At 36.2% G+C, this 21,921-nt stretch overlaps 3 protein-coding genes across 18 annotated transcripts in view; 2 read left to right on the top strand and 1 right to left on the bottom strand.

Moving 5' to 3' along the window:
* The window catches only part of LOC128187720 (paraplegin-like), a 49,200-nt gene extending 39,039 nt beyond the window's left edge, over nucleotides 1-10,161 (top strand). Inside the window, exon 19 of the mRNA XM_052858214.1 lies at nucleotides 10,151-10,161. The gene's annotated coding sequence lies outside the window, so the exon portion shown is untranslated. The remainder of the gene's footprint in view (nucleotides 1-10,150) is intronic.
* LOC128187721 (uncharacterized) lies at nucleotides 2,230-17,028 on the top strand. Of its 16 annotated transcripts, none has more exons than XM_052858217.1 (13): nucleotides 2,252-2,361; nucleotides 2,723-3,045; nucleotides 3,222-3,291; nucleotides 4,715-4,808; nucleotides 5,167-5,312; nucleotides 6,738-8,090; nucleotides 11,216-11,335; nucleotides 11,725-11,781; nucleotides 12,305-12,379; nucleotides 13,296-13,510; nucleotides 14,528-14,654; nucleotides 15,167-15,304; nucleotides 16,499-17,028. In XM_052858217.1, the coding sequence occupies exons 3-12, from the start codon at nucleotides 3,250-3,252 to the stop codon at nucleotides 15,266-15,268; spliced, it is 2,331 nt and encodes a 776-aa protein (XP_052714177.1). In that variant the 5' UTR covers nucleotides 2,252-2,361; nucleotides 2,723-3,045; nucleotides 3,222-3,249; the 3' UTR covers nucleotides 15,269-15,304; nucleotides 16,499-17,028. The 16 variants fall into 16 exon arrangements, 15 of the variants coding, with proteins under 15 accessions (XP_052714176.1, XP_052714180.1, XP_052714175.1 ...); XM_052858218.1 differs by having other exon boundaries at nucleotides 2,288-2,361; nucleotides 2,997-3,045; XM_052858216.1 differs by lacking the exon at nucleotides 2,723-3,045 and having other exon boundaries at nucleotides 2,230-2,357.
* Nucleotides 17,029-19,514: 2,486 nt separating this feature from the next.
* LOC128188701 (Bardet-Biedl syndrome 10 protein homolog) lies at nucleotides 19,515-21,920 on the bottom strand. Its single transcript, XM_052859920.1, has 2 exons — nucleotides 21,793-21,920; nucleotides 19,515-21,174 (listed from the first exon to the last, which is right to left on the bottom strand). The coding sequence occupies exons 1-2, from the start codon at nucleotides 21,806-21,808 to the stop codon at nucleotides 19,538-19,540; spliced, it is 1,653 nt and encodes a 550-aa protein (XP_052715880.1). The 5' UTR covers nucleotides 21,809-21,920; the 3' UTR covers nucleotides 19,515-19,537.
* Nucleotide 21,921: the final 1 nt, after the last annotated feature.

Here is a 21,921-nt window from a genome sequence, read left to right as displayed (position 1 = left end):
TTTTTCAGACTCCAAAATGTTTATATAAAATCAATTATTTTCAATATACATGTAGGTTGTGTATGAACATATAAAACACAAATTCGGGTAAATCCTGTGTATCCATATCCATGACTGAAACTATATAGTCATTAAAGTTATCTGTAACTAATAAAACTATAGGACTACCTGGTATTTACTTCGGAGTGGGATTATAATATATGTAAGTTGAATAGAAAAATTACATAAAGTTCTTTCCTTTTATTAATACCAGATAAAATGTCGAAACCAATCATTTTGATACGTAGAAATTAATGAATAATGATCGTTGTTATTTTTAAATATTGATCAAAATTGAATCAACGTTTCTGGAATGAAAAAGATAGACTTAAAGTGTGATCCAGTCGAATTCTTTTTCAGAAACGCACCATTTTATATAGATCTTTTCTCGTAATAACGAGAAAATTAACTCGTAATAACGAGAAAATTATCTCGTAATAACGAGATCTTTTCTCGTAATAACGAGAAAATTATCTCGCAATAACGAGATCTTTTCTCGTAATAACGAGATAACTAACTCGTTATAACGAGATATTTTCTCGTAATAACGAGATAATTAACTCGTAATAACGAGATCTTTTCTCGTAATTACGAGATAAAAATATTTTTTATGTGGCCCTATTCGGCTTTCGTAGTTTCTGTCATTCAACCTTGCAGTGTAAGCCAACTTGCACATTGATCTTGTAATGTTGTAAGATGTTTTTTTATAACTCAGAATATAAGAAGAGGTTATATACCCCCCCCCCCCCCCCCCACACACACACACACAAATATGAGAAATAGGGATTTAGTGCTGTTAACAACGAAAAGTCCGACTGAAAGTTTAAGAAGTATTTTGTTCGCGATATACATAAAGAACCTACAATGAACAAAGATACAACGGCAGGCAAAATAGCCTACGTTAGTTCTTTTGATTAAATGTGTTTGTTATTGACGATGGGAAAAACTTAATGATGTATTGATGCTAAATATTGGACAAAACAGTACAATTATACTATAACCTTGAACTACACACACATATGGCAGTGATGTATGCGGTTTGCCTGTGTAAAACATGTTTGATGGCTCTATATGCATATTGATATAATAAACATATTTTGGAAGAAGACGACAGATATGCTTCTATTGTATTGAATTATTGCTTATTAACACAGTATTAATGAGCACATCGTGATAAAAAGGCGTCCCAGGCAGTAGGTGGTTTTCATCAACAAGCAACTGTTTCACGTTATAGTGCTATTTTTTCACTGCATCTGTGATGGGTCACACAATATAATAACGATATTACCCAAAATTATCATCCAAAAACCCAAGGTCACTTGTATGTGATGTTATTACATCTGCCGCTCAGTTAGCCAGAATCTCCTAGCAGATAAACACAGACCTGTACGAACATGACACTTTGGAACAGTGCCCATGTTAATCTTATTTGTGCAAACATAAAACCTATGTAATTCCAATGTAAGAGCACGGAATCTTTTGACCCAAGAAACTTTATTCACCTTAGTGTATAATGAACTTCGAAATATTGAGATCGTTTCTATAGCTAATGAAAGCTCGTGTTAACAACTTACTCTATTTTCGCTTGTCTTGGTACCATGTGTAAAATTTAAGAATAACGAATCAAACAGTAGTTACAATCAAATATTTTTGTTATATTCAGATTTTAAGCGCATGCTCAGCTATGATTTCCTGCTAATGTAAGAGACGAGGGGGAGAATTTCTCCAAGTACTATGGAGTGTGCAGAGTGCAATACATTCATATTACAACACCACAGCAATAGATTACGAATTCATTACATGTAAACCTTCTTATCAAGATTTCTGTACAAGAAAAGGGTATTTTTGTTTAGGTGAAGATATATACACAGTATTCCGGTTGCTTAGCACAGGATGATATTGGCGCGAACAGCATAGAACACGAGCTCGCACCTTTTGCCGTTATCCATTTTTAGGCAGTGTCTACCTACTCTACAAGAATCCGCCTGCAGACGAGTTCATTTTGCCGGGAGAAAACTGTGTTTTCATGAGAGTCATAAGTAATTATTGTTACAAGCATATTATTTTCGCAACCGAAATTGGCGAGAGATAATGTAATAAATAACGGACTTATTTGTTTCAATTTGATGATACCTTTTCATGATGCAAATTATTTTCAAAGTTCATGTATTTATGCTGCACATCCCTTGAAAACAAAAATAGACCAACTCCGTAAAACGCATCTTCAGCACTCGGTGGTACTGTGGGATAGGGTCGGCTCCTCCGTTCGTTGATGCTGTGTTGAAATTGAGGATTTCCTTCTTTCGTCTGTTTATCTGGTTTGTAAGTTTTTAAAATTATTATTTTTCTTCAACTTTTATGTAAAAAATTCTTGTCATGGGCAATTGTTGAGTTAAACGCTTTTAATTAATTTAAAAATCGACACTCGGACAAATATTGCATCTCTGTAAGTGAAGGTCTATGATCATACATGTATTATCGTTAGACGTTATAAGTGCAAGTAAATTCCATGTGTTCAGCAATCTCTCTATCAAAATCATCTCCCCTGCTGAGGCGACAATGATACCCCAAGACACTGAAGCCTCGCGCTACCATCACCCCTATCATCTACTTTATCTACCATCAACGCCAGCAAGTATCTTTGTACTCCTGTCACGATCCTGAAATACTATTCGCTCTTCAGTCTGCATTGTCCAACCCACGTGCGTCAAACCCGGATCGCGAAGGATAAAACTTGGTGCAAAGGCATTGAAGAATTCTGGAGTTGACTAAATCATCAGGAACGCTGGCCACCTTATAAAGTCTGGGAACTTTCTTCTCTCTATTATCCTGTGGTGGGGGTCGTCTGCTCAAGAGTTATCTCCCTTTTTCGCCTGCTTCCTAGCAATAATTGATCATTCATTGGTTTGTGATCACCCGTTTTCATTTGGATATTTTTGAAATTTAATTTAAACCAGGAACAAACAGGACAAAATGTTGCTCATCACTCCCGGAGATTCCTACTTGGTATGATTTTTAGCTATTGTATTTTTTTGCTGAAGAATAATGCAAGGTTGTCTTCAAAGTGATTTGGTTTAGCAGAACACAACTTGACGGAATGAATTCATTGGGGGACACCTTGCATTTTTCTTGACTTGTGCTTGCATGTGTTTTCAAGACTTCGTTTTAATGTTGTATGACAGGCCCGGGCTTACTAGGCCGCTCTCCGGTATGGCAAGGAAAAGAGCTATGACTCCAGCTTTCAGCACCGGGGTGAGTTTTACAGCTTTGGTGTAGCCAGAGGGGAGAGAGTCTGATATGCTTGTGGTTATTATTTTAAACAAAAGTAATCTTTACCTTATAAAAATTATGGCTTTTCCATGACCTGCATGATATTTTGTTTGTTTTGATTTTTCCAGCAGGAATCTTTATCCATAGTAAAACGATGTATTTGAACAGTACAGCTTAGGTTCATGTAAAGACTTAAGATATTATAAATTGAAATAACTGTACGTCTAAAGATTCTCTTCCCAATAAGTAATAAATTTGGCAACAGTTCGCATGAACCTGGCACCCAAGAATGTTTTCGGAACACAATCTTAGTATTTGGACACGAAAAGAAATTTTTCAAGAAGATGTGTTTTTAAAATGCATAGCTTTCATAATCGGTCGATAATGATTTGTAGACGATCTCCTGCTGAGAATCGAAGTGATATATGATCCCTACAGCACGCGCTGACGTGCATTGCATCTGGAAGGGTAAACACAGCGTGAATCTGATGAAGATCAGCAAGAAATCGCTGAAGAACATCTCTGTTTCCTAGAAATTTATATATAAGTACATATGATAAGAATATGTAAGCCCGATTGGCGTGTAAAAATGTGATAGAAATAGATTGTGTAGGAGATCTTGGGGGGGGGGGGGGTAGCAACAGCGAAAAGTAGGTGAGAAGGGAGGGGCTAGAATACTTCTGCTATCGAACCAACTTAATAAAGATTAATTTTCGTATCATTAAAGGGTTTCATTTTGTATTTTCACGCAAAATCAAATAAATTATGGTTTGCATTACATAATCCAATATGTATGCTGCATACTGATTTTAAAGAACGCAAGTGGGAGGAAATATTTACGCAGTGTGTCACTGTTAATGAGTTCCGAGGAGATTCAGCGGTTAGATATATGTATGTTTACTGTTACGTTTCGTTCGTGCATGAAAAACATCTCAACTTGCATGGCTGCCAAATCTCACCGAAACGAGAGTCGAGTTGCAGTAAGCGGGACTCATAGCATTGTATTCCCCAAACCTCGCCAAAGAATGAACCTTTGTTGTTGTAGCTATTATTATGCCTGCGATGCGGAAGCTCGCGGCTATCTGATTCATATATATGAACAGACAACTAAATGGGTTTCTATATTTACATCTCCATGGTGATAGAAAGGTGATATGCAACCGATATGGATTCCATACATTTTTTTTATAAAATAGAGATAGAAACATTCATAAAAAAATTAAATATTGTGGAATTTAACCCTTTAACAATTACATGTAATATATTCTTAAATTCATAATTTGATTAAAATTAATAATAAGAGTAATAATAAAGCTGTGCTTTGATAAAGTAAGAGAGACTAGACCTGCAAATACTATACTTTAAAAGATAGTATTACATCATTTGCCTGATGTCTGTTTTACAGAGCAACCGTAGCTACTCCAGAAGGGGGTTCAGCGTGCCTAGGTTCTACGACGACACTTACGTCCCCCGTTATGTCCCACATAGACAGTTCCTCGGTGAGTTACCGCCGTGTTCATTGTTGAAGAATTGACCATTGTGTATCATATACGTCATCTATTTAAATCTTAACAAAGCATTAGAAGTTCCATTCAACCAGTTGAAAAAATAAATCAACTGCCTTATATTAAAATATTTTTTTTATTAAAAAATATAGGATTATATTTTTGGTTTAAAAAAAAATTAAATTTCAAATCAAATAAAAATACATGTGTAATTGCATTATTAATAACATTAATAACTTAAGTTTTACTTCGGCTTCAAATTGCAAAAAGATGAGTTTGTTACCATAATACCCTTTATACTTCAAGTGACATACACAAATTGTTATTCATTCATTTCTCTTTGGTATTGTAGACACAACAGGGGAGGAGAATTCCATCCGTAAGAGCGTGAACCGTGAACTGATGCTGACCAGCCACTTCGTGGACGATGCCTACGACCTGGCCAGCAGCTCGCACAAACGTGACGAAGAGGTCCTCAAGCACGCCTCCCAGGCCATCGTGAGTACTATCCATATATATATATATATGAACGACAGTTATAGTGGCGGAAACCACGTGATCTAATGCCATTCAGAGAGTTAAGAACGAAGAAAGTTCAGCGGATTTTAATCTTAAAAAAAGAAAATCAAACTGCCAAACAAACACGAATGCTTATTCTTGTTGAATGAATTTTAAAAAAAAGTAATCGATACTTTGATATTGATTAAAGAAACCTAAGGGTAAATTTTGAATTTTGAGATAATAGTGATAAATGTTGATATTTACACCACATATCATAACTAATGGTTTCACTTTATGATAAATTATACGGTTACTTAATGCCTGGATATAACTGTATTCAAACAATTATATAGATAAAGATAGGGACAGATAATATTCATGTCACATTTCTTTTTACAGAAAATGTTATGAAAAGATAAATCTTTCCGCTGAATAAAAATATTATGATTGCGAATCACTATCCACTTCCTCAATTATTTCAGTATCAAAACCCAGTCCTTCTAATTTTTCAACCAATTATTTTCTCTATTCTACCATTCCTACCCACCTTATGCCCACCACATGTTACCTTTCTCCCTTCTGTTTTACCGGTAAATGCAACATATCTAAAACAAGAATTTATTTTAGCCAAAAATGGATCTAGAGGTTTGAACTGTGTGAATTTGGTTGTTTTCAGATATTTTTGAGATGCTCGTGTTCTTGAATGAGATAAAATATTGTTTGGTAATTTCACAAAATAAACTTATGCAGAGCGTTTGAGCTTCCATCATGTGTTGGGGTTTGAGTACAAACTAAGAATTTTATGACAGAAACGCTAAACATACTTGCAGATATAAACCTATATTTATAACTCTGAATTTTCGAATTCTTTTTACATATCCAAAAATGTGTTCCGATAATTCGTATTTTCTAATCAAAAATGCATATTCAAATGACAACACAGTTTTGAGGAAGTTCAAACTCAATTGCTCAATAGCCTTGTTGTCATAGGATACTCCAACTTTGTTCTCTTTCTCTTTGTAGCACTGTAGTTATGTTTTAAACTTTTTTTTTGCTGAAGGGAATCTGACTTTGATTTGTTCTTGGACCCAGTTTATACCACTCCTCGTTCACAGTTTTGGTTTCAAGAGTTCCCCAATTTTTTTGTCCTCGCACAAATGTTCTTTAGCTAATTATTGAGCAGTACAGCTCTTGTTTACCGTAATGTATCAAGGCGTTCCACCTATATTTACTAATCGTATGTATGGTATCGGTGTTGTGAGCATAATCAACGCAGATATATATACAATTAATCGGCTTTATTATATGTGATAAATCAATGTTCACTCACCAGACACTTGATACATGTGATAAACAAGAGAAGAAAAGTCACTTTGATGTTCAGAATAAAATCTGATGTAATGATATCACATGTTCATGCAGCCCCCGTCATCAGCAACAAACGACCCTTTGCCTACTACTCATCTGAAGGCTTCCGCTCCACCTAAACCCTTTAGGCGTTTCCAAACAGCAGATTCTTACAGAGGGGCCCTGCCACAGGATCCTATACAGAAGAGGGGCAGATCTATGCCCCCTTTACTCAGAAATAAAAAGAAGGGACCTTCTTCCCCATACGAATGGTCCTCACAAGCCATGCGCGCTTTGGCATGCGCACGTAACATCCGGGAATCTGTCAGGCAAGAAACTGGGGGCTCCTTAACGTCTTCCCCTTTGATATCGCCATACCAAAGCCCGAGAGCAACCCCAGACAGGGAGTTTGGTGACGATGGTAGGGGAAGGAGCAGAAAACCAAGGCATCGAATCGGAAAACATTTCTCAAAACTGTTAGATCTACGAAAGAAGCCGCCGGGCGGTCAGAGTTACCGCTCTGATCTGGATTCAGAAGCGGCTTCTGACGATTACAGTGACTATGATTATGAGAACAGATATGAGGATCAGGATGCTGATGCCCCTGGAGAATGTTTCTACATTACCCGAAACCGGTCGCCTTCTCCTGAGGAGGAGTACGTGCCCTTTGCCCCCAGACGCCGAGTGACGTATGAGGACGACAATGACGAAGATGAATACCGATCGAAGGTTCCAAATATTTCTTCGGATTTCACCATTACTCCATACACGGCCTCCAAGTCAACTGAGGTCCAGAGGTCTGGTGTCACAAATGACCTTCTGTACCACAATGTTGTGGCAGAAACAGCAGCAAGAGCCAGGAAGCTGTTGGCAGAAACAGATCTTGATGAATATGAAAACGCTAGTCTCGTTTTGAGTGTTGAGGGGGAATATAAGGACCCCGAGCGTGGAGAATTAGGATTTCAGTACATTTCAAGACCACTACAACTGAAGGGACCAATGCTGGCCACAGGTCCGGGCACATACGCCGTGGCTGTGGGCACCGACTCGGCCTTCGAAAAATATTTCAAGGATATGAGATCCTTTAGAGAGGAAATTAGAACGAGGCTAGATAGTGGATATCGAGCTCTTAAAGATGCATCAAGAAGTTACAGAAGTTTACCTAGCTCTACATACAGCTCTACATACAGAGCCCTTCCATCCACCGAATCATATTCGCATTCATACCCCTCTGTAAGCTACAGAAAACGCCTAGAGGACGGGTCGGAAGACCAACTTGTCATATACCCTCTGAGTGAAAGATCAAGAGGAGCTTCACCCGTCTCCACAGTAAGGGACGAGTCACCCGACAGGTTCAAAACTGTGGCTGTGTTTGAGAGTCCTGGGGAAGAGATGAGGATCTCCACTCTCGATAAAATCAAAATCAAGGTAAACTCGTTTGATACGGTTTCGGTGATTTCCCTGTTCCTTGCATCCTGGAAATCCCATCTGAGATAGATAATCCACGCACGACCTGAATAACTCAATCCTTACTTTTTGGGTGTATAGAAGAGATTTTGTGGCCATAAATAGCTCAATGCCCATTAACATTCATATATCTTGTTATTCGACATGCAAGTATGACTAACTGAACAATTAATACTGTACTAGTGGTATTATGGGTATTGCAATGTTATTTGTTTATGAAATTTGTAGTGATTGTAGGCGTGACTTTACGTATATATTATATGACTATTGGTTCTTCCTCTTTTAGCCCTTGCAAGCGTTGCTTCGGCTTCTTTAAATCGTGACGGTGGGTTGCTTGAATAAGTGTGCTTTTCAAGAGGCTCTACAGAAACACCCATGAGAATGAACATCGGAATTCACTGATCATGTGGTTTATGTGAAAAAAGTAAGATCGAAAACACATAACGGTTGACTGGGTCCGGAATTCATCATATGTCATGTACCCCCCAATATGTATGACTTTAATGATCGCACTTCTATTTCAGCAGAATAAATCGTAACAATTTTCCCTCTATGAATACAGGTGGATACTGAACTTTATCACAACCCAAGAGCTGCTGTAGCATCCAGACGTGCACGGTCTCAGCCGCCACAGCCCCTGCAGGTGACACAGTCTGTTTACCGTGCTAGGGCCTCTGTACCACCAAGAGGAGCTTCGCCTCCTCCCCGATCCTATGTTCGAAGGGCTAATAGAGAGGTAGTAGTCGTATATAGACCTAGACGTGCTTCAGTTTCTGAAGCCGATTTCCGCAAGCCGGTGGTCACGGCTGGATGGCGCTATCCACGTGCCTATTATACCCCTGTTGCCTATCCCGTACGCGGATATGTTCCGCGTCGCAAATTCTTCGTGGATGCCCTCAGAGGCGTAGACACAAGAAGTCACTATGCATATGGCTCTTCTGCCCTGACCTTGCCAATGTTTTCTAGGCTGTACTACCCCACATTATACAATGATTACGTGCCACCATACGCCGATAAAACTGCAAGGGCACGGGTTTCCGTTCGAGTCCTTGCATCACCACTGCCATACAAAAAAAAGTTTGCCCGAAAGGTGACGTCATTTAACACATTTTCATTCCATCCAGTCGTATTGTTGAAGTTGTGAGTTTAAAGTTTTTGGTGTTCCTGTAAACGCTTTATATTCGTGATCATCTCTTTATTTGAAAAAAAAAAAATGAAAGCACCCAGAACTTTAGATTTCGCTTCTTCGAAAATCAAAATTTTAATGAATATAACGCGAATATGAACCGTTTACAGTGGTTTGGTGTTGATGCAAGGGATTTAACGATGGCCATGACGAGTATGCCCGCTTAAGTGACAGCTCTAACTCATTCTTCATGACATCGTAGAACCCATTCAGCCGTGGCTGCTAGCTTGTGACTATCTCTAAATTATTGTATGTTTGGCAGCAAATTCTTTTTATCTATATTTTTGATATTTGTAATGAATTGTGCTTCAATGCGAAGACATATTTCTAAATCATTCATGTTTATTCTCATGGGAAGGACTGCGCGTGCGCGTTGCTAAGATGCTTATGATTGCAAACCCACTGATGTTGTTTCCCTTTTTTCAGGCATAATATTTGAGTTCGCATGTATGTAAAGGCGTTTTGCAGCATGGAGAAGGTGTTGGTCGATTGATCATTCCAATATGTTTTGGTATGGCATGAGCAGTTACTTTTTTTCAGCATGGCTTTAATTAATTGTATTATGTATTCTATGAGACAAGAAAAGTGAACAGTTAACAGTAACAGCCCTGACGTCAAGCACCAACCACGAATACCAAAAACACAAACGTGGAAATGGGAGGCTATTTTGTAGGGAACACTTTAAGATGTTAGGCTAATGTACGTAATCTGGGGGACAAAAATTGGCAAGCATTGTAATTGGGATATTTTTCAAAATGAAAGAAATGCATATCATCTTTCATCAAGTCATGCACTAATTTCACTTTTCACAGTTTATAACAACAACAACAAACCCCAAAGAAAAGACAGATTGATAAACTGACCAACACATTTAAAGTATCCATTATCCATTCATACAAACTTGTTGACAATATTCATTCTTCCAAACTGACCGAAATATTTTCAGTATTCATTCATATAAACCGACTTACAGTATCCCTTTATATAAACTGACCAGGACATTTACAGTCTATATTTACAGTAGCCATTAATATAAACTGACCGGGACATTAACAGTATCCATTTACAGAAGCCATTAATATAAACTGACCGGTACATTTACAGTACAAATTTACAGCAGCCATTTACATAAACTGACCGGTACATTTACAGTGCAAATTAACAGGAGCTATTTACATAAAATGACCGGTACATTTACAGTATAAATTTACAGCAGCCATTTACATAAACTGACCGGTACATTTACAGTGCAAATTAACAGGAGCTATTTACATAAAATGACCGGTACATTTACAGTATTAATTTACAGCAGCCATTTACATAAACTGACCGGTACATTTACAGTGCAAATTAACAGGAGCTATTTACATAAAATGACCGGTACATTTACAGTATAAATTTACAGCAGCCATTTACATAAACTGACCGGTACATTTACAGTACAAATTTACAGCAGCTATTTACATAAACTGACCGGTACATTTACAGTACAAATTTACAGCAGCCATTTACATAAACTGACCGGTACCTCTCTTCTTCGTATTTTGATGACCTTCGTTGATAGGATATCTCCCTTCGAACATTGTATAACTGTTCATATTTCTTAATCCTTTGTTTAAATGTATTTTTAAATGGTGTAAACTGTTGTTATTGTTTTAGGTCCATAATTTTATGTTGTACTTTAGTATGATACAAATTTCGGTTTTGAAGAGGTAAAAAATTGCATTTCCTTTAAGAAAAAAAATTGCTTTAATAACTAAAATGCTGCACAGCTAATGCTTATTCTGTAATATTCCAAAACAATGGATAAATTTTGATAACGTTCCGTGCAGCATATGACTTTTTTTTCTCTCTCATGTCTTACCCCTTTCTTGACCACCATTTTGCTTGTTACGGACAGGCGGCTCTTGTTGGAAGCAAGGTGGACGTAGTCCTCCCAAAACATAAAAGACCCAAGTCAAAATACGCCGCTGCCGTCATCAGGGAAATTAGCTTAAGGAAACATTTGCATGGCGATGAGGTAACTATAGACTACTGTGTAGTTCTAAACTTCTTGATACTTTATTGAAGGTAGTTCTTTTAACTTCAGTTTAGTAAATAGTCCTCCATTGATAATATTCGTATTTCTCTAGAGTTCTATTTTGATACACTCTAAGTCTCTAATGTAGTGCTGTATATCACTTATAAACGCCGTTCCCACAGACCTTACCTCACAACATACTCATGGAGTTTCCTTTTTGTGAAAGATACGCGTAATTCTAACCAAATATATCCAAAACTTCATTCATACACTTTATTGGGACGTTTACGATTCATCCTTTCATCACAACTAAATAAGTGATCTACAGTACCCGTATTAGTACCCGAAGTTTGGTAGTCTACCTGCATGTGTATAACTCGATGTTTCAGGTTGCTCCCGAGCCAGAAATTCCTACAAGCCATCTGCACGCTTCACCGAGGCCGGTTGTGAGTATGAAGTTCGCATTGCTGCCGCTTCTCTGAACTACAGAAGAAACCAGTACAGATAACATATAGTTTACAGCAATATGGCCCCAAAAGATAAATATGTTTATTTCGAGCCACCACCCACATTTGTTAAAGCAACAGTCGATTAACCGCACCTGTACTGGTTCCTTTTTTGTTTCTGGCGTACTCTTCGTTTATCTAGGCTGCGCTGCGCTGGTTATATAATGAACGAAAGCACGGAAAATGTTATCTTCTTCTTTGTGCTTTGATTGCGATCCAGAAAAGAGGTTTTTATTTTCGGTACTAAAGTGAGCATTGTTGCTGTTGATTTATTAAAAAAAATCAACTTCTTCTGCTCACACACAAAACGCTCCAAGCCTTTCCACAGACAGTCCTTTCCATTCATTGCACGCTTTCATCATTCAGTAACTAACATCATGCTGCATGGGAAATCTGCATGGAAGGTTGAATTTAAATGACACAGTATGTAGATATCTCTCCTGGTTTACCCAAATAATTTCAGTACCTATCAAGGGGCACATATGACGATACAGATGGCCTTGTGAAAAAACCTAAGAACGATATTCTCTCCTGGAAGGTTTGTATACGTGTAGACACGCTTCTAGATGCTCATTGTATCTCTGTGCTCGCTTCTATGTCTAGCTTCTAGGTATTTCTGATCAAGAATTGTCTGTCAAATTCACTGTTATAAAGTCACTATGTTCAATAAGGATAAAGAATTAAATATGTCAGAAAGACACGTATTAGTTATTATGTGTAACATAAAAACTTAAAAACAATAAGGAAATGATTCCCGTTAGAGAAACACTGCTTTAGTTTTGAATGCTCTTAACAAGTAACAACCGTTGATACTTTGTATTGTTATTTTAAGTTTTTCTAACTCTCAAAACTATTATCATTCTCTCGTTAACTCTATTCAATCATTAGGAACAGTATCAAAATTGTGTATGCGCTTTTAGAGACAATGATGCCATGTTTAGAGACAATAAGACTAAATCGTTGCTTTGTTTGCTCTATAAATGAGTAATGTGAAGATTGTTAATGAAATAGGCAGTGGATCTGAGGTAAATAATAATCCTATAACTATATGTATGAATATTTATGAAATACTGTAGAGCAGCTCTATATATCTATATCTGCAACAACAGTCTCTTAACAAAATCCATTTGTTCCATTGTCAACAAAGTGAGCGACTGAATTGTGTATAGTTGACGCTCTGGGGGTTGCTCTGTCTCTCATGTCTTTCAAAAGTGTTAAGATAGTAGAAGATTTTTTTTTAAATATATGGGGGATGTTTTGTGTTTAAAAACTGTTTTTGTCTTAAAGAAGATGGCTCTTTTCGGTTTCTTTGCTGTTGCTGCTGCTTTGCTTCTTTTACTGCAACAAGAAACGCGAAAATGATTTTCCTTCTGAACTTTGAAAATAAATTCTAAAACATTTCCGAAAAGACAGAGAAAGGAATAAAATACAAAATTCTTTTATGTTGCTTGCAGCATCGTCTAGAGTCTCGTGTAGCACCCAGCGATCTCCTCTTTACACCCAAGGTGTATGCTAACGTACGTTCCAAGTTACGGGACGTCCAAGAAAAAATGGACCGTCACCGCCAATTAATGGATCGCTATTTAGACGCAGAATCTTTAGCTCCTGACACAGATATAAAGACAAAAGTCTTGGCAATGTATAGTGAAATGGAGGAGAGGGACCCTTTGTAAGTTCTCCTCGTAAAAAACTCCTGACACGTTTGGCGTCTAGATATTGGTGTACGCCAATGGTTCGTGAAATACTGGCGCTGCATTTCTTGTCATAATCTTTTTTTTTTTTTTCATTTCAAAGCTCAAAAATTTTAAATCATTTAAAAGACGCTTTCTTCGATATGCTTGTCACTATTTCTCGGACTTGCGGCTGATTTATTAAACACATAGCTGATAGAGTAATGTCTTCCAAGAGTACGAAATGGGGACACAGGTCTCGCATGGTGTGGTCTAATCTCTAACCCAGTAATTAATATTCTTACAGGTAGTTAAGTCGTTCATAAAATCATGTTCAAATAACTGACTTTCCCCTCTTTATTTTCCTCCCGTAACCACTAGCGCCCTCTGTAGTCACTCCGAATACCTCCTCACAAAATCCGTAGTGTCTGACCAGTATCCTCACTCATTTAAATTCAATCTTTTTTGTTTTTCATACATTTCTTTGTCTCATTTGGCTTAATGCATTGCACGTTTTTATTAGCATGAATATATTATCCAACGTTTATAGTCAGCAAAAATTGAATAAGATTTTTTAAAAAAAATTGTTTTTTCTAAAATAGTGACTTGTACTAGATAATTTTATTTGAATAACAAGTAGTAATAAAGTAGCAATATATATCTTAGTTAATTTGTTTCCACTCTTGTAACGTAGAGTTACTTATTGAGAAGATTTCAAATATATGTCCTTATTGATTACAGGTGAAATACGATTTGATATTATGACTTTTATAAGTACCAATTTAAAGTTTAATATAACTTATTATATGATTATTGAATTAGCATAGTCTGTTTGAAAAACCAAAACTTTCTGCTTACCTATGTGTTCTTTCATCTTCCATCTGCTTTCGATGGCTTTTTGAAAATGAATTCAAAGTTGGATCGCAATGGGTGACAAAAGATGGCACAGAATCTTGGAATGGCTTTTTTGACCTTTCACTAACATTGTTGTTCCTTTCTTTTTCTTGAATTTAAAGTTTTTACAGGGGAACATTCTCTACCGCTACTACTAGAAGCTCGGCCCCAGTCACGGAAAGCAGTTCAATGCCATCGGTACGAGCTCGCACCCCCGCTCCTAGCACTTATCGCTATATCCGTTTGCCTGTAAGTGACTTCGGGCTGCCAATCAGCTTCTAGTGCTGCAGATATTGTAGTAGATCTTTCCGTGAACACAAGTAACATTATTTTTTTCAAGATAACTTTCTTTTAAGTTTCGCCAACTGAGTTTCTCCTTTAGCTCTTTTCAGTTTAACGATGAAATGCTTTTGTTCTCTTTGAAAGCTTCTTTGATAAATGTCGCTAATATTGTTAGAAATATTTACTTTTGAAATGGGAGAAACGAAAGACTAACTTTGAGAAAATTCCGACGACAGATAAGTAAGTTTTATAATGTAACCCTTTCAAACCACCATAAAGATTACTTACCTATTTTTTAAAAGTATTTGAGAAAAGTCGGTAAGATGGCTTTGTTTGTGCTTTCGTTCATTGTATATTCAGCGCAGCTCTATTCACTGATCATATTATCATCTTCATCAACCAATTCAATCAAAGAAGTAGCAAAGAAGTGAAACTTGAAGGTATGCCATATATTCTGATTAAAATAACCTTATCTTCAGACGAAGTCAAAGGATGATGACTACAAACCAATGTCGGACGTGCGCAGGCGCGTAAGGCGGGTAATTTGCAAGAATAGGAAGGATCCTCTCTACTTCAAATAATGTCCTATTTCAGGAATTTAAGGTTTCCACTTGGAAGTAGGTCTATCTGTGATGATCCAGTAGTGTTAGATCTTAGACTAGCACTAACCCGCCATATCTTTAAGGGGATAACACATCTATTGAGATCTATATAGGGCCCATGAAAAATTCTTCAGGAATATCAGAATTATTTGTAGACCTTATCTAACCTCACGCTTGTTTTCTGTTTATTTTAGGAGGATGAATTGTCCTGTGTAATTATTGAATCAAGTGAAAACCCAATAATTACTTCAAACGAAACATAAGCGTGTTGCTGGTATAAACTTTCTGTACCTTCACACCACTGATTTTGTCGTACGTTTAGATTCAACCCCCATATTCGATACTTTATTCCTTCTTAGAAATCTCTCACCTGTATGTGTTATCCTCTTCTGGTTAATGGCAGTGATCCTGATGCCCATAAACAAATGAAATGATTTTAAACCAATACCCGATGTTTCTGAAGATCTTGTATTTTCTTTCCGAACCCCTTTTTATCATCCTACCTCCTAAATTTTCCATATTATACTCTTCGAATCAAAAGAAAGACTAAATAAGTGTAATCCTACCTGAACCTTTACCTCAATAAAAACGTACCCGGTAAATATCAGGTGTTTTGCACCTCCTTCTCTTTCAGAGATTGTTCACACATCCCCTACCTTTAAAATCCTGAAATTTAAAGAAAAGTTTTAGTTCCCGACAAATTAATATTGGATTTGTTTTACATTAAACCGCACTTTCATAGAACACCTCCCTGTCTCATACCATTTTCATAACTCTTTGTTTCCTTTTCAGGTGAGAAAGTCTTTCTCTCTGTTGCATGTCCTAAATATTAACATGTGTTGGTGTTTGCTACTACATTTAGTTAATAAATGACAGCTGAAAATGTTGAGCTAATGAACAATAGATTTTTTAAGATATTAATTTGCATCAGAATAATTGACAAAATATATTAATTGTGGTAAAGTTAACTTCATATTATTTCTTTAACTCAGCATACCAGCATTCATTTAAATGCTCTAATTATAGGATTTGATGTAGTTAATTAAGCCATTAATATACTGATATATTGTTTTTGAAAAAAAAATGGCAATGCAATAAAATAATGAAAACAAATGAAAGTTAATCTTTTTCCAAAGAACTATTATCTGTTTCTTTGATGATTTCCCGTCATTACATTTGCTTTAACATTTCTTTTTCTATTTTTTAAAGGCCAGATAAAAAATAGTATACTTCACAACATCTCTGTCTGATTGGAGGGAATCGACCCATCTCCTTGTCATCTCCGGCATATAAAAGACTTTTTTCTTATTTATACATATTACCTAACTGTGGACAGATGTAATATATTTCTGCTTTCTGGTGAAAGAACTGTAAATAAATATATTATTGCTTGAAATCTATGTGACTAGATGGACTCTTTAATGTTTTAGAAACAAGGCAACACTTGTGATATATGTTGAGTTTGAACATAACTGAGGAAAGTAGTTGTTATACTGTAATGTTTCGTTTGAACCTCCATACATCCTCTTGCGTTTCGCTAGTTTTTTCTTTACTGGAAAAATCCGTTCATTTGCAAAACGAGATTTTGTATAGAGGTAGATCCGTCAATGGAGTATATGTTTTCCTGCTTACCGTGCGGTTTGTTTTTGTAAAAATTTGGAAAAGTTTAATTTATTTCTAACGATGTCACGACATTTGTTGTTACCATGGCATTGATGCTACATTAAAAATCAAAGTTATGTATCGAGTTTTTATTCACATGGTCAAGTCGACGAACAGTCTTGCTTTCATAGGTTGAACACATTGCCATGAGTTAAAAGAATATGAAGAATGTTGATTTTATGTTCGAAAAGAAATTATAGCAAGCCCTAACTCGAAGGTTTGCTGCTTTGGATTATTTTTGTTGAATAGTCATTTACATAATAACGGTAATGTTCTGTGTATAAAGGTGGGGCTATATCACCATTGTGTACATGTCGTTCAGATGTTTTATATATATTCTTTTGTGAAGGTAAAAGTTGATAATAGGTTGTTAAATGCTGAGGATATGATAGTACAAACGCTATATTCAATCTTACTGCTGCTGTTAATCATGAACAGGCGTGTACCGCAGTAGGTAACACGTGGAGAACGTTTAGAATCTTGTGTTGAAAAGGATACAAACATTGTTCATGTATGTGGACATGGTGTAGCCAGACTCTGCACTGAAAGGATTGACGTCAGAAGTAGCAAGAGGAAGAACATAAAACAAGTAGCAAGAAAAAAAACATTAAACAAGGCCTGTTTGTTAAATGGAAAGGAAACAATGCTGTTAGGAGATAATTCGTAAAATTTACAAGAATATTTATTGTTTTACAATTTGAATAGAATATATAAATAATTTTAACATTTCACGTAATCGGGATAAAAATAAGAACTGAGCCGCAAGATTATTCTTAAACAACAGGAAAAATGAAGGTTTTTTTATTTATGAACTTTTCAACGTGACCCATTAACAACAACACCTACAGTGTACCTGTGAAAATGGGTACTGTAGTTGACAGAAAACTTGCCCACTCAGCTGCTTGTCTTGCAAAGTAATTGATCGTTTAAGACTTAACGTTAAAGGGTGTGGTCAGAATTTGAGTTTAAAATTTTCAAATTTGTTTAATTACTATGTTATATGTTAACAAAGCTTACTTTTTATCCTTTGCCAACAATGCAAAAAAAGAGTTGTGAGCAAGATACAGGGCTTACAATTCCTTGCACTATAAACAAGGCCCAGTCATGTTTTCGTTCACAAATAAGTTATTAAAAATAAAAACTACTAGTAGTTACATGTACATTTAAAAGGAATGATATTCTATCATATATGATTTGAAAATGACAAACAAAATCGCACCTTTGGGTATACTTAAATTTAAATATATTTGCAATATGCAAGCAACTAACAAGTGCATAAAAAATTTATCTGAAGTATATTAGAACTCGGGACCTGAAGGTCCGTGATCTGATGCCATCGCAAATTCATACAAAGATTTTTCAAGTAATCATTGATAAAAAGATACTGTAATCTAATAATAGGAAACAAACACAACTAAATGGCAGAATTTTTTGTACATATAGCCGGGCACTATAACAATTATCATACAATAAGCAGCCCCCCCCTCCCCCCCCCCCCCAAAAAAAAGCCAAAACAAATAACCCAAATAAAATCTTTACCTACGATAATCCTGCAAACAAGTACCGGTATTTGTTGTGTGTGTGACTGGTTGTCTTGAACCTGTGTGCGGGCGGGGGGGGGGGGGGGGAGAGTTTAGGGTTAGTTTTATTTTATGCACATATAGTCTTGAGGAGTCGGTATTTTCAGGTTTGTGATTTATGGGGAAATGATGAGTATGCAGTAAAAAGTTACATTTTTAAGTATTTGATTTATACCCGTTTAAAATTATGTTCTACAGTCTTTCTATAGTACAGATTTACATTGAATTCATTTTTAGTTTAAATTTGTCTTCGTACAGAAAATCAAGCGAATATATCATATTTAGTGACTTTTCTAAAATACTCATATATGTAGCTAAATAATTAAAAAAAAGTTGCAAGGATTTGTTGCACATTGGCCATGTCGTAACGAGTAGATTTTAAAATTTTTGCGGTCGCTGAATCTAGAATCGATTCCCCATGTTGTAAATATATTTTTTTTCCTTTTCACTAAAAGCACGATAAGAATAATTAGTTATAATTATATACATATATATATGACCTGTTTTTTATTTTATTTCAAACATCTTGTATAACTTCCGAGTATGAACGCATCCAAGATAAACAGAACTCTTCATTAGCATTACATGCTGTTTACGCGAAGATGCATTGCTTTGACTGGAGGAAGCACGACCCAAAATATTAACTCACTGAAGGTTTCCTGAACTTTTAACAAATCAGAGGTGACACATTATAAAATCAGTACATATGTTTAGTATATTCTAAGATAGGTACCGGTATCTGTATTTTAGAAAAAGGTACTACCCCTTCAATCACAAGTGTAGGCGACTGTTTGTAGTGTTTTGTTGATTTCAAAGAACCATGGATAGTTGAGTGGTCAACAATGAAATAGCCAGTCCTACATCACATTGCCGTTTGTCACAACTACACAAAGTCCAAGCTCTTGCTAAAATGGTTCTATTATATTCTGATAAATTCAAATAAAATATTAAAAAAATAAAATAAAAAATAATGAAATCATATATCCAGTCAACCATGTATTTTATTTTATGTTCCAATTATGCCATCAGTTTTCAGTAATGTGCATAACAAGTCCATCAGACAGGAGACTAGATGAAACTTAAGAGCGATGGGTTCCATTACTCCCTCTTTATCCATGTCTCTGAGAGTCCCTCTCCTGTCAAACCCCAGACAATGCAGGCTGTCCATATCAGCATCTCTCTCCCAAACTCTGGAGAGTTTGATAAGAAAATCATGAGTTTGGTTCTGTGTAGTTTCGGTTACATTTCTGTGTAGAATTCTGGCCACCCCTACAAAAGCCTCTGCAAGTATGCTAACCATCTGAACACCCTCATCAACAAGTGTTTTACTTTTACACCATCTACCGGTAGTTAAAAAATGACTACACATCAATTCAAAACTGGTTCCCCCTGGAATGGTTGCTGATGAGCAGGATGGGCCCTCACTGAGGATAAGAGATAGATACACAGATTTGATGGCCTTGTGAATTACTGTATACAGTTGTCCACACAAGCTGTCAGTAGGTGCTGCTAGGATGAGGGTTTTGGTATAAGGTGCAAGTCCTTCTCCACAAGGTGTCAGCTGAACACATGGTTTACCACCGATAATCACTCGCTGGCAAGATGAGGCTACAAATATTTCCTTCTCGGTAAATTGTACTCTTGGGAATTCTAAAATGACATGTTTTCTGCACATTTGACTGAGGAATTCTACATCTTCCTCTTCAAGATAATGTATCACTGATATGTTGCGTGAAGCAAGTACTTGCAAACAATATTTGGGTATACCAACAGAACTTATCACAACATTTATTTTTTGTTCCACACACATCTGTGCAAATTTATCCACTCTTTCTCTTTGGTACAGCATAAAATTTCTTAAACTATCATTTGTTGAAAGGTAAATGGATTCATTATCCTCTTGTTTAACTTGCTCTTCAATTGAACACATCAGAATCACAAATCTTACTTTTTCCATTGGACACAAATTTAAGTGAAGAGCAAAATCTCTTTGAATGATTAATGAATCTAATGTTGTAGAATCTGTAACTGACGGACCAACAGTTTTAATTACAAACTGACTTAAGTTTCGGGTTATTATGGAAACTTGTTCATAAAAATGGTCAGAGGGCAGGTCAAAGTTGAATGATGATGTCACAGTGGTTACTAAGTTTTCCACAACTCTTGCTGAATAATGTGGTGATATTACACTTCTCAACACACCATCAAAGCTATCACAAAAAGCCTTCTTATCATTAATTAAACTGGATGTTCTTGAGTGGTCTAACACTTGCTTTTGCAGTACAGGGAAAACATTATGAGTAAAATGAGTTACTCCCCTTATCAGCTTCCCTCGATCCTTTTCTGTGTAATTACAGTCAATCTGTTGTAAAATTTCTGACAGCATTACAATGAAAGTTTTACTCCCATCTCCAGTGTACTGAATCATTTTGTCAATAGCTTTTACCATCAATCTTCCAGCTGGATGTCCAATATGTAGTGCATTGAAGATGGTGGCCCCATTGTTTGTTACCAAGACCTGACCAGTGGACGTACACATCAATGTCTGCAGACCCTGAGGTCCAAACCCACGTAACACCAAGGACTCCAGTGCTCGTGCAATTTGAAGAGATTTTGAAAAATCCAACAACTTTAATTCTGTACCTGAAAAAGAAACCATTTGATACATGTAAATGTGTTTTTAAAGAGAACTTTTTTTTTATATGTATGGCACAAACACAATTGTCACAGGCACTTTATGCTACTTATTTTTCTCATTATGAAAAAATATACTACCTACCAGTACCAGCTAATCATACTAGACATTTACAGTATGAATAGAGCCTGAGGATTTACAGTTTGTATATAATGCATGGATTTCAAGCTCTATGGACAATTATGTCAGGGGACAAAAAAGTTAAATTATGATATGCTTTTTACTCAACTTGGAACATTTTTTAATGCATTTAAGATTCCTGCTTTGCAAAAAGAGCTATGAATGATCTTGCATGAAAAGGAAGAAATTGAATATTCCTCTGTGCAAAAATAAAATTCAATTATATACAATGTAATTTTAATCCAAATCTTTAAAATCATCTCTGTGAAGATTTTATGCAATTAAAAAGCGTTAACAAGCTATTCTGAACAGTTGAACAGCAATAGGAGTGCTGATATAGTTCATTAATATACTGATTGGTGTTCCAGAGCTATACATCATGTAAATGTATAAATCATAGATTATCATGCATAGTTCATTGGATGCACCAACCCATTGTATTTCACCTTGATTGTTATCCATTCTAATCCTTACAAATCAAAGAAGTGTGGTTCACTGGTCGCTATACAAACGCTTTTTGTGGTGGGCCTTTCTAAACCTGTATGTCGATCTCGATCACAAACAACAACGAATCG

Source organism: Crassostrea angulata, chromosome 6, assembly GCF_025612915.1.
Source record: "Crassostrea angulata isolate pt1a10 chromosome 6, ASM2561291v2, whole genome shotgun sequence".
Lineage (NCBI taxonomy): Eukaryota > Metazoa > Mollusca > Bivalvia > Ostreida > Ostreidae > Magallana > Magallana angulata.
The sequence above is the reverse complement of the archived record's forward strand: the minus strand, read 5'-3'. Positions and strand labels throughout refer to the sequence as shown.

What these genes read in the sequence shown, in the direction of transcription:
- LOC128187721 (XM_052858216.1), top strand. Translation starts at nt 3,250, where the DNA reads ATGGCAAGGAAAAGAGCTATGACTCCAGCTTTCAGCACCGGG. An exon ending in AACATTTGCATGGCGATGAG is followed by an intron (nt 11,336 to 11,724) that starts GTAACTATAGAC and finishes TCGATGTTTCAG; the next exon opens with GTTGCTCCCGAGCCAGAAAT. An exon ending in ATGGAGGAGAGGGACCCTTT is followed by an intron (nt 13,511 to 14,527) that starts GTAAGTTCTCCT and finishes TTGAATTTAAAG; the next exon opens with TTTTTACAGGGGAACATTCT.